Source organism: Notothenia rossii, assembly GCF_949606895.1.
Source record: "Notothenia rossii genome assembly, chromosome: 7".
Lineage (NCBI taxonomy): Eukaryota > Metazoa > Chordata > Actinopteri > Perciformes > Nototheniidae > Notothenia > Notothenia rossii.
Window position 1 is genome coordinate 4,213,039 of NC_136905.1, and position 12,925 is coordinate 4,225,963.

Below are 12,925 nucleotides of genomic sequence, written 5' to 3' on the forward strand. Positions count from 1 at the left end.
GTGGCAATTGGGTGAGGTTGAAGGTCTCGTTCTCCTCCAGTGATCTCATCTCCTCGTTCATGGCATTTTTCCACTGCCTTGATTTGGGTGACGCTATGGCGTCCTGGAAGGTTTGAGGAATGTCGCATACTGCCCTGTAACAAAAATCCATGCATGTTTGCAGTTTGTCCTCCGTATCGTCAGTCTCAAACTCCTGTAGGTGAGCTGGTCTCCTCCTGGTTCTGGGTGGGTTTTTTCTGTTTGGAGTCTCGGTGACTTTACCCGGCTGTGTACGTTCAGTCTGTTCAGGTAAAGTCCCAGAAGCACCACTTTGAGTATCTTGACCTGGCACATTTCCCACATCACATTCATCAACAACATTTTCATCGCTGTCCTTGACCCTGGGATGTACATCACTATCACCATATTCATTGTATGACTCTGGTGTTTGTGTTTCCTTTTCTTTATCCCCCTTTGTTGTGAATTTTACCAATCTGTGCTTTTGGACCCTCTCTGTGTCTGGATAATACACCAGGTAAGCTGGGCTATTTTTATCATAGCCTATGAAAACACCTTGCTCACACCTAGGGTCGAGCTTTCCCTTCTCTTGTTTGTAAGCAAAACACACTGACCCAAATTTCTGAAGTTTGGATATATTTGGTTCTTTGCCTGTGAACAGCTCGTATGGCGTTTTCTTTGTGCGCCTACTGTAACACCTGTTCCTTACATAAGCTGCTGTCTGTATGGCGTAGTTCCATAGTTTATTTGGTAACTTGCTTTCTATCAGTAAGCATCTGCCCATATCATAGAGAGTTCGCCAACCTCTCTCTGCTGTACCATTTTGGTGGGGTGAATAGGGTGCAGACGTCTCGTGTCTAATCCTATTTTTGGTTAACAGTGCCTGGAAGTCTCGGCTTGTAAACTCAGTGCCGTTATCTGAACGGATACACTTAACTTCTCCGTAAGGTGCTATGTCTGCTAAGAACCTTTCTGTGGCCTGCACTGTATCACTCTTGGACCTTAGAAAATACACAAAAATAGTACCAGAGTAGTCGTCTGTAAAAGACTGTGTATATCTGTGCCCTTCTATGCTTGGTGTTGACATGGGACCGGCTAAGTCTGTGTGGACTAGTTCTAAGGGCATCTTAGCCTTTTTGTCTGGCTCCCTATTTCTCGTTTGGGTGAACTTGCCCTGTGTACACACTTCACACAACTGAGCTGGTTTGACTGCACTTCCTCTTATCTCCATGCCTTTCACTACACCTTGTAAATTTTGTACATCTTCGTAATTGCAATGACCCAAAATTTCATGCCAAGTTTGCATGTCGTGACACCCTTTACATTGGTCAACATTCCCCTCAACAGTTGGTAAGTAATACAAATTTACACTTTCATGGATGTCAAACCTGCTGCCGTCTTTGGTAACCATGTGACTGTCCCCTTTCTTGAAGGTGATTGTCGCCCCTCCGTTTGTTGCTCTTGCCACCGAAAAGATGTCATGTGGGTATGAGGGCATGTACAGTGCATCCCGTAGCTGTGCTCTGTGTTGTCGTCCGGCGTCGTCTAATAGACATATCACCGCCGTTCCTCTTCTCTGTGCTGTTCCATTGCACTTGGTCCCGTCAGCTAACTCCACTGAATGAGACTCGGGCTGGAATGAATCGTCGAAGCTTTTAAACTTTCCGATGTCGTTCACGATGTGGGATGTCGCTCCTGCGTCCACCATGATGCCTTTCATCTTCACGTTGTCTGGTGGTTTCCCGCTCTTTGTGTGCTTGGCCTTGAAGAGATGGTCTTGGTCGCCATTCTGTTCCTCTGCGACTTTTCTGGCACCATCTTCTCCCCCCTTTTTCTTACAGAGTGATTCATCGTGTGTATTCCTTTTGCAGTAACCGCACCACACTTTTCGAAAACATTTTCTTGATATGTGTCCTTTTATTCCACACTTGTAGCACGTCACATTGGCATCTTCATCTCTTCTGTTGCTAGCGTGCGTCTTGGTGCCTCGGCCTTGCCTTGCACATGTTTTCATCACATTATCTGTGGATTCTGCTGTGTTCATTCTCTCCGACTCTTCATAGACCCTTAATCTTCTTCTAAAGTCTGTGAACGTAACGTTATCTTCGTTCTGTGTTACATGGACGGCGAATGGCTTGAAGGAGTCTGGTAACCCATTTAGTATCATGGCTATGGTCAGTCCATCACTCATGGTCTCGCCTGCATCTCTCAGGGCTGTAATCACGTTCTCTGCCCTTATCATGTAGTCGGTAACACTCTCGTTGTCTGCCATGTGCAGCCTCGTTAACGACGTGTATAAGTTTATTATCCTCGGCTTGCTTTTCCCTGAATAATGTTCTTTCAGTATTTTCAGAGCCTTCCTGCCGTCATCTGCGGCCTCATGTCTTATTAGCGACAGGCTCTTATCATCTATCAGCCTTATTAGCTCAGCATAGCAATCAGCATTCTTCCTTCTATCTGCATCTAGCTGTTCTTGATCAGCACCGGTGGGCTCATGTAAGATAGTCTCTTTTAGCCTCAGAGTATGTAAGCAGCCTAGGAATCTTGTTTCCCAAAGGTCATACTTATCTTCACATCCTTTGAATAAGAGCTGCGGTGCCAGGAGACCTGTTGCTCTGCTTGCCATTTTTGCGCGCCAACTTTACCGCGAGGGCTACTAGCTTGCTAATATACTTCACTTGCTAAGCTAGCTTGTTAGCTTAATTGGCTAACGCGTAATACGTCGCGTGACACTTCTTCCGATAATCTAACTCACTTATCTCCAAGTCGGTTTGTGTCCAACTCTGCCTGGGCCCATAACCTGTTAAGCTTGGGTGCACATGAATCGCGTATGAACAATAAGTAAATCAGACTCGGTATTCTCTTCAGCATGTCTCCGGTAAGTTTATCCACAGACTGACAACAGTCAACGTAGTGACGTCACATTAGGACGTACCTTCATACAAGAACAGAATAACAGTGCGACTGCTACCGTAGTACACAGACTAAGGGCGTCATCAAATAATAATACTTAACAAAAATAAATAACATAGTATCTTAAAGGTCCCATGTCATGCTTTTCCGGTTTATTACCCATCCCCTTGTGTGTTATGAAGGTTTTTCTGCATGTAAACGGTCTGCAGAGTCAAAACCCTCAAAGTACACCCTGTAGCGAGTAAAACTCTAACACAGAGAAGACCTCCCGAAACGCCTCGTTAGTGAAACGTCATCATGACGTCATCATCCATTTGATTCTTCCGGGGACGTGCTTACGAAAGCACGTACCCGGAACTAAATGGGCCAATCCGTGGAGCCGTTACGTTACGTCCGCGGAGCCGTTACGTTAAGCCCCCGCTGATTGGTCCAAATTGACCAATCCACACACACACACACTCAGTGCATGCAGCTCTGCTGATCTCTTCTCCCTGGCTGCAGGCTGATAACAGACAGTTGGGATCGCGCGAAATTCTCTCTGCAGACCCATTCTCACAGCGTTTATCAACCTATAAACCTTTTTCTTACTCAATATCAAGCCACACTTATTGTTTTTATTTCGGCTGTGACTTTGTGTGTGTTCAGGTTGAGTTTGGCTGTGTTTGGCTGTGTATCGCTAAACAAGGAAATCACGGAGGGGCGGGGGGGGGAGGAGCTGCAGTGAGCCGTTTAGTGGAGAAAGTGAATACTGCTGAATACACATACTTTAGAGAGATGCTGTATGCGAAACCAATGTGAGTTTGGAAAATTGCACAGTATTTTTCTATTTTAGTATACCTCAACAATGCAATTATTATCAGTGGAAATGGCCATGACATGTGAACTTTAATCACACTGAAAATTCAATTTTGTTTTTTGGCAATGTGCCTCTTTTGGAAGCTTTTTCTTGTCCGTCTCCCTTCAGGTTTCAAGAAATCCCCCTCCCCCCAAAAAAATGTTGAGGTTAATATAGACACTTGAGAATGGGTTCACATGTTTGAAGCAATAAATCGACACAAACACACCTTCAATAAACTGATATTATGGAACTAACAGTGGATATGAAGGCCCACAATGGCTAACAGTGCGAGCCAACACTCTGCTATCAGAAGAATATTCTGAATGAAGAAGAGAAACCACCGACCTGGAAAAATAACAATTCAGTTAAAGTATCTGAACAACAACAATTTGTGTGTGTGCATGTACAGTAGGCCTATATCCTCTGTGTTTGTGCATGTATCCTCCCCTGTGTGTGTAATGTGTGTAAACACAACAGAGTGGGGAAAAACATTTCCCTATAAGGGATTAATAAAGTGTATCTTCTTCTTCTTCTTCTTCTTCTTCTTCTTCTTCTTCAATTAACAGTCAAAGAAGCTTTAAAATGTGAATTATTTTGTGTTCATAATGCAACGAGTTATCTTTTTATCCACAGCGCTCCTAGGGGCATTAACAATAGGCGCGTTCACACCAAGTAGCTACTTTTCCCACAAAGGTTCATGAGAACTTAGTTCATCAGAACTCTTTTAGTTCTGATGAACTAAAGCAGATTGCGTTCACACCGAAATTAGTTCCTGGGGAAGGATTAGGCAAATGAAGCCGCTGACGTCACTTCTTCTTCTTCTGCTTTGGGTTTACTGGCAGGCCGCAAACAACTTCACGGCGTATACTGCCGCCCAAAATCCCCGGCCGGAAGTCCCCGGAGTTAGGGACTGGCTTCAGTAGAAGCTGCTGGGACTCCCAGCAGCTTCTACTGAAGCCTTCAGAGTAAATCGCCAGAATGCAGACACCTCCTCATCTCCACCGCTCCCATGTTTTATTTTGTGTTACCATAAGTTAGTCTCTCTGCGTTTCTGCGCTGGGCTAATGCTAATGCTAATAATGCAATGCGAGGATAATAAAATGGCGGCTTCACAACACTTTTTGGGAGTTTGACGGGGCGTGGTTTGCAATCCGCCCAGCCAATCAGACATAGGAACCTTTTTCTCCCACGAAAGTACCTGCTCTCTAGCAGGGACGGAAAAGGGGGTAAAAAGGTTCTCATGAACTAATTTAGTTCCAGGGGCTTTTTGGTGTTAACGCAAATATATCGTAGTTCTGGTGAACTATTGTGGGAAAAGTACTCCGACATGTTAAAATTCATTTTGTTTGCCGATGATACCACCATTCTCTGCTCATATCATAATCTTGGTGATCTTGTTAAAATTGTTAATGCAGAATTAGAAATATTATGTAACTAGTTTGCAGTTAATAAATTATCCCTTAATGTGGCCAAAACAAATTACATGTTATTCAATACAAAGTCTGAGAGTAGAAATGACTGTATTATACGGATTTGCAATACTGAGATAGAGAAAGTTGGTGCATGTAAATTCTTAGGACTCATTGTTGATGAAAAACTCAACTGGAAGCACCATATAAATTATGTACAAACTAAACTGTCAAAAACAATAGGTATTTTGTATCATACTAAGAACATTCTCGAGGAAAAAATACTCAGAACTCTTTATTACAGTCTATCTCTCCCTTACCTTTATTACTGCTCCGAAATATGGGGAAACACATACTCAACAAATCTACAAAAAATAATAACATCTCAAAAAAAAGTATTACGAATTGTCTGTGGTGTTGGTAAATATGAACACAAAACTCCCATATTTAAAAAAACTCAATCTATTCACATTTGTTGATATAGTTAAGCTTAAAACAGTACTGATTACGCACCACATTTTCCAAAATAAAATGCCTACTAACATTCAAAAGCAGTTCCAAACCACAGTCATGAAATACCCAACCAGACATCCTAACTGGTTGTGTAGCAAGCCCTGTAGAACGAACATCAAATTACACAGCTGATCCATAATCAGAGTTAGAACGTGGAATGGACTTCACCCAGACCTTTCAAGTATTACAAGTCATCAACAATTCAAAAATAAAGTAAAAACAATTATATTTGCAGATTACTCCAGCTAACAGGTATTGGATATTCCCAGTATTACTTATATATATATATGCATTTGCTTTTTTTCTTGCCCTAATTTTTGTTTTATTTATTTGTTTTTTTCCAGTTTTCATTGGTTTTCGTTATTTCTTTGTACTCCTTAATTTCTATACGTTTTTGACGAAATAAATGCCATTATTATATTGATGCAAATGATGATGCACGGGAGGGCTACTCCCCATAAGCTATGCTTCAGCCCTCCTGCTTCTACTAATTTTATTCATTTGTGTGTATGAATTATACGTTTTTGTTTTTGTATGATTTTAGTAGAATAAAAAAATAAAAAAACATGGCTATAGTCAGCTTCTTCTTGTTCTTCAATTTCCACATAAACACATAAACACATTATTTATATTTTAATGCTGTTTTACTCCCAGTGTGTGGAGCATCCACGTTGAACCATTGTACTAAAAGAAGGATTTTATGATTAGTAAAGTTTTAATGTATAATAAACGTTCTGGTCACGCTAAAAAAGCACAACGTTCATCTCCAGTCAGACATTAAGCTAAAGCAGAACTAAAAACCACATTTCTTTAAAATAACAAACAAATAGCTTTCTGCTGAAACTAATAACCATTTGACAAAGTAAAGTTTCTTTCTTCATCGCCAGTTTCTTGCTCAATTTACTCTGAGAGAAAAAATTGCATTGTCTTTATAATTCTGTGTTTATCAGAGTTTGAAAATCACAATTTTAAAGATCACATTTTCAATATATGTTGGTATTTTAAACACTTTGTTGCTCAGATCTGGTCACACATCAGAAACACTATGAATAGGAAACAATTTAGGCAACGTCTCGGTAAAAGAAAAAAATAATGTTTTACACTCACACACAAATTAGAACATTTTAAAATACCCATTTCCTGCTGAGTTCTTCTGTTCATCGTGGACAAGAGTCTGAAGTCCTGCTGCAGACCTGAGGCTGTTAGAGAGCATCTGCTCTGATGTGACGCTCTTTAGTCGACTTCTGCTCTGAGGCTATGTTATCATTGTTTAAAATACTTCAGTATCAGATACGTTGCAACCTATCGAATCATTTTGACCTTATTTGGCTTGATTAAAACTTACTGACAACGTGAACGAGCGATATGAATGAAAACTACAAATGAGTTGTATGGATAGATAAAGGAGGGGACCCAGGATGGAGCCCTGTGGGACCCCAGTGATGAGTTGATGAAGGTCAGAAACAAACCCTCTTCAAGTCACCCAAATACTGATAAAACTGGTTTGAGAACTTCCTGTTAAAGCATGCACCCAAAGTATTTGAATCCAACCATCTGACAAACAAGAAACTCTTTAATTGCAAAACACATAATTGGGTCCTTCAATAAGTCGCGATTTGATCAGAAACATGATTTTGGTGTTTGTCTTGTTTTGTTACAAAACACATTTTTACATGTGATATCTACATTGTGTTGTGTTCGAAAGCTGTTACCGTTCATGGTGTTTGCGGGTACCCTTTGACTCATCATTTATCTCAGTCCAAAACACTAAAAAAACACATATTTTCAACTCTGTCTATCCATAAGCCCCCCCCTCCCAATCAACTTCCTCTTGACTGCCTTTTCTGTTTTTTTAATTTGACTATGATTCATTTATTTGCCTGTCCTTGTTTGTCTACCCTCCCTCATACTGTAAAGCGAGTTTGAGTTGTAGAACAGTGCTATATAAATATAATGTATTATTATTATCTCATACATACATCTTACTTAGTGTTTGCACTTTTTTGGGCCAATTCACCTCCACTTCCTGTCCCTCTCTGAAACTCTGCTGGTGCTGATGTTGACAGAGTGACTGAATATTGAGGCCTGATCTCCTTTTATATTATTTTTCATTAAAATGGTTGCACCATGAATCCAAGAGTTTCCAGTAACCTTCTTAGTATGACTGATTTGTTTAAACAGACAGAGCCTTCTTCTGGCAGATCCATTGATGTGTCAAATCACAGCTCACTGAAAACCATGTGTCTCTGCCCTTGACAAACAATGCACAGTGACCGTCAGCAGGATCAGGAGGATCTATCCAGGAGCTGAGGAGAGAAAATGATGTTTAGATAAAGGCTGATAGATTTTATTATTCAAAGTGTTTAGTAATGAATCTCTTACCTATCAGTCAGATCACTTCCATCCACCCACTTCCATTTCCCATCTTCAACTCTCAGACCAATCCAGTATTTATTATATATAAAGCTGTACGTATTGATTGCTTCCTGGAAAACAGAGAGAGAGTTATCAGATATTTAAAGAATTTATTCAAATAAACACATAATGACCTAAAGACCCAAAGTTTGTTCAAACCTACAAAAAACACAATTACTTTCTAATTGCTTCATATTAATGGGTTTACCTTTTCAGCAGGATTACGTACAACAGCCAAATCTGAATTCTTTCCTTTGCAGTCATCTCGAGCTTCTTCCCAGGTTTTCCAACCATGAGGGTTTTTGATTGCATAGCAGCTGGACAGAGAGAGTCCCCAGCCCTTCTGACAAGGTTGACACTTATCATCTGAAACAACAGAGTCCAAACGATCAACATCATAACTGCAGTATGAAAACATTGTAATTATGACCTAATATTTAGGATCTGAACATACCGGTGTTTCCTAAGCAGTAGGAATCGATGCTCCACTGAGCTCGACTGATGTTGAGCTCATTCCAGTTTGTCTCCATGTTTTGAATTTGCTGTGTCAAGTTGTTCTTCTGGGTCTCCAGCTCCTGGTTTAGTTTGTTCAGCTCCTGGACTTCTGCAGACAGGTTTGTGTTGTTGCTTTCTAAGACAGTATAGGCTTGTGTCAGGTTGTCCCACCGGACCGTGAGATTCTCCCGTGTCTCCAGCTCCTGGATTCTTGAAGTCAGGTTCAGGATTTCTGCAGTCTGCTTGGCGTTGTCTTCAGAAAGTTCAGAGGTAACTACAGAGACAGACAGAGGAAGGTGTTGGGCTGTAAGGCTTGTGATTAATGATTATAATAGACATTAAAGAACACGTTCATTTGTTTTATCGTTCGTAAAACATAGTCAGACGCACATATAAACATGTGAACGGAGCAGCATTGATGGTCTAAGATTGTTAAATCAAGTGTTTATCTTCTAAAGTAAAAAAAAAACCTCTTCTGAAATACATCTTTGCACAGGGCCAGTATTAACAGGATGCAGGATTACACCTAACAAAAACTGTTTCTATGTACATGTGGGCGTCAGACAGACCTGTCCTTTGAACAAGTGAACCATAGGAACATGTCAGCCACAGCCGGCTAACTTCACGAGAGCAGCAACAAGTTAGCAACGAGCTAACTGCATTTGGAGAGGTAACCGGCGGTAACTGGTCTCCTCTGTATTGTAGACATCTTACAACAGCTCTGACGATTCAAACCACTGCCTTTTGTAAAATATGGAGAACACAAGAAGAAACCCACACACACGCACACACACACACACACACACACACACACACACACACACACACACACACACACACACACACACACACACACACACACACACACACACACACACACACACACACACACACACACACACAGAAGATACTCACAGTAGATACGAAGACCCATGATGGCTAACAGTATGATCCAACACACTGCTATCAGAAGAAAAAACCTCAAGCCTGAAAAATAAGCATTCAGTTAAAAAACCTTAACAAAGGTTTCAAAGGTTTCAAAGTCATACACACAGATACAGTTTAGTCTAAAAACTGTGGTCGCTGGTTGGTTAAAAAATGTAACGTAAACATAAACAAGACTTAAAATAAATAAAAAAACAATAAAAATAGTGCAAGCTCAGCTTTATCTTAACGCCCAAAATCATTAAAAAATCTAATGCTTTCAATACATTATAAACACACCACGAAAACAGCTAAACCATTTCAACCTTTGTCACTATCTCACTGTTTTACCTGTATGTTTGTTTTAAACATGTTAACAGTATGAAATAGTGAAATGTATTGATCATGCACCTGGAGGGGATGCCTTTGTATCCACGGTGCCTTCTGGTGCAGATCCTTTTTTGGTCTCCTCTGAAAAATAAAAACGTAATGTGTTTTTATGAAGTTTATCAGAATCAGAAACAGTTTTTTACCAGGTAGGTTGACACTTAGGAGGAATTTGACTTGGTGTTTTGTTGCATTCATACTTGCCAACCTTGGGACCTCAGAAATCGGGAGCATTTCAAAACCACCGCGGGGTGGGGGGGGGGGGGGGGGGGGGGGGGGGGGGGGGCTGCTAGTGGTTCGCCGGAGCTGTATTAGATTAACATTAACATGCTTATTGTAGTTGTAAGTGTACTGTCTTGATGGAGCATATGTGTGGGCTGGACCTGTATTATAGGAAAGGAGTGAGCAGAGGGTAGAGTTGTTGATTCTTGCTCTGTTTTCTGTGACTATCTGCCTCACCCTCTCAGAATTTCAGTTGCACGCGCTACTAAAGAGACGCGCTACCATGGAAACCAAACAATGGTGTAGCTGTATTAAAGTCCGAGTGGAAACAGTCCTGAGTAAATCGGATTTAGTCAGAAATCGGGAGAAATGCGGGAGAAATATGACCCCGGGAGGAAACCGGGAGAGGGCAATGAAATCGGGAGTCTCCCGCGAAAATCGGGAGGGTTGGCAAGTATGGTTGCATTGCATACATACACATACATGAAAAGAAAAGAAATACAGATAGAAAACTCTTTTAAGAAACCTATAATAACATTACAAAATATAGCAGTAGGCCTATTTACATTGAATATTGAAATCTTATAAATAGAATTGGAATCAAATATGTGCAGTAATGAAACACAAGATATTGTATACATTGTGTACATTAATTTCACACAAACACACTGCTATTGGTGGAAAATACATTGGATAATAGGGGCCTCTGGACTGAGTAACGTAACTGAACATGAATTAACAGTTAATATAAAATAAAAAGAGCTGATTTAATATTCACATTTTTAACCTTCATCCCTATTTTATTTAAATAATAAGACTGTTGAATAGATCTCATGTTTGCTTGTGTTCACAGCTCACCTGGACGCGTTGCCTTTGTATCCGCAGGGCCTTCTGGTACATTCACATAGTCAGCTACTTCTGTGATTTCCTCTGGAAAATAAACACATACTGTTTCATCAGATAAGCAGTTTCACTCAAATTATGTTCAGCACGCATGAGGAACCATTTCACTAAATGATGGAGTTCATAATCAAACTCAACGATGTAAAATGAGTTGCTGTCACGCAAAGAACAGAGCAGGAAAGCAGAACTAAAAACACAGAGAAGTGTATCATGCTGACTTTTTAAAACGAGATTAAAGACCAATTAAACAAATTAAAATCTTATAATAAAAAATGTGTACATGTTTTTGTTGAAAATGGAGCACATTTTGTATTTAGTACAATAGTTCATCATGTGTGGTTAACATATTGATAAACTACAAACTTCTTCCTTAATTTACTATCCACAAAAATCCCCAAACATATTAAACATTATGTCTCTATGTTCAGCAGAGTTGATCAATTATCATTTTAAAGATTCAATCGAATTTGGATATTTAAAATAATTCGCTACTAGGGAGTGGTCAAGCCTCAGAAGCAACTCACGCATATAATAATAATAATAAGTTTATTTATTATAGCACCTTTCACAGAAATAGAATTTCACAAAGCGCTTCAGAAGTAAGAACACAAGTTAAAATGAAGACCACAGAAACATGAATAAAATAACCACATGAGGCAGAAACTGTTACATACAATACAAACAAAACACAGACCACGTGGAGTCCTGAAAGGAACAGACGTAACAGAAATAAAAGCCAATGCAAAAAGATAGGTATTCAGTCGTTTTTTAAAAGCTTCTACAGAGACTGCAGAGCGGATGCCTCTAGGGAGAGAGTTCCACACTGTTGGAGCTCCATCTGAAAGGCACGCTCACCTTTAGTTTTTGAGTCTTAAAATAAATTCTAAATCGAGTGGAGCCAATGTAAGATTTAAAAGTTGGTGTAATGTGTGTCATCATGGTTAACAGTCTTGCAGCAGCATTCTGGACCGTTTGTAGGCGGTTTAGAGATGACTTGCTGAGACACGTGAAAATCGAGTTACAGTAATCCAGCCGGGAGGATATAAAAACATGAATGATCATTTCAAGCTGCGCTAATGACACAACAGACCTGAGCTTTGCAACATTTCTGAGATATAGTCAAACATAGCAAAACATGTTGAGGCAAAGAAAAACACTTCATATATTGTATCTCACACACACACACACACACACACACACACACACACACACACACACACACACACACACACACACACACACACACACAGACACACACACACACACACCCACACACACACACACACCCACACACACACACCCACACACACACACACACACACACACACACACACACACACACACACACACACACACACACACACACACACACACACACACACACACACACACACACAAACTCTGGAATATTCTTTAATTACCCATATCCTTGATTATTTTTCCTTTCGTCCTGAACAAAGTCCTGCTGCAGTCCTGATGAGAGCGTCTCTCTGATGTGACGGTTCAGTAGACTTCTGCTTCGAGGTGGAGATGGCATCTTTTTAATCTCCTGTTCTCACGTCATGTTGACACTTCCCAAATAGTTTAAACCGGAACTTCAAAACGTGTGGCCCTTTCACAGAGTTTAATAGAGTCACATATACAAAATATTGGATTTCCCAATAATATAATAATATTAACTGCAGTTTGGATCTCCATGGATTTCTAGGCCCCGAAAACTAATGTTTAGTCACCAAAATGCTCTCAATGCCACTTCCTGTTTCTCTCTGGAGCTCTGCTGGTGCTGATGTTGACAGAGTGACTAAATATTGAGGACTGATCTCCTTCTATCTTATTTTCATTAAAATGGTCGCACCATGAATAAGATTGTTTCTCCAGACTTGATTAAAGCACTGATGTTTTTCAATGA

At 40.3% G+C, this 12,925-nt stretch overlaps 1 protein-coding gene across 2 annotated transcripts in view; it reads right to left on the reverse strand.

The window, feature by feature from the left end:
- LOC307012826 (C-type lectin domain family 12 member B-like) overlaps positions 1–12,749 on the reverse strand; it is an 85,685-nt gene extending 72,936 nt beyond the window's left edge. The window contains exons 1-8 of one of the 2 annotated variants that reach the window (XM_079640019.1): positions 12,438–12,749; positions 10,972–11,043; positions 9,916–9,975; positions 9,496–9,567; positions 8,540–8,854; positions 8,294–8,451; positions 8,053–8,156; positions 5,474–7,976 (exon numbers count right to left, since the gene is read on the reverse strand). In XM_079640019.1, coding sequence (XP_079496145.1) covers positions 7,844–7,976; positions 8,053–8,156; positions 8,294–8,451; positions 8,540–8,854; positions 9,496–9,567; positions 9,916–9,975; positions 10,972–11,043; positions 12,438–12,441 — 918 coding nt within the window. In that variant the 5' untranslated portion in view covers positions 12,442–12,749 and the 3' untranslated portion in view covers positions 5,474–7,843. Of the gene's footprint in view, positions 1–5,473; positions 7,977–8,052; positions 8,157–8,293; positions 8,452–8,539; positions 8,855–9,495; positions 9,568–9,915; positions 9,976–10,971; positions 11,044–12,437 lie in introns of those variants that run through there. The other variant, XM_079640018.1, reaches the window with a different exon arrangement.
- Between the last annotated feature and the right edge of the window lie 176 nt (positions 12,750–12,925).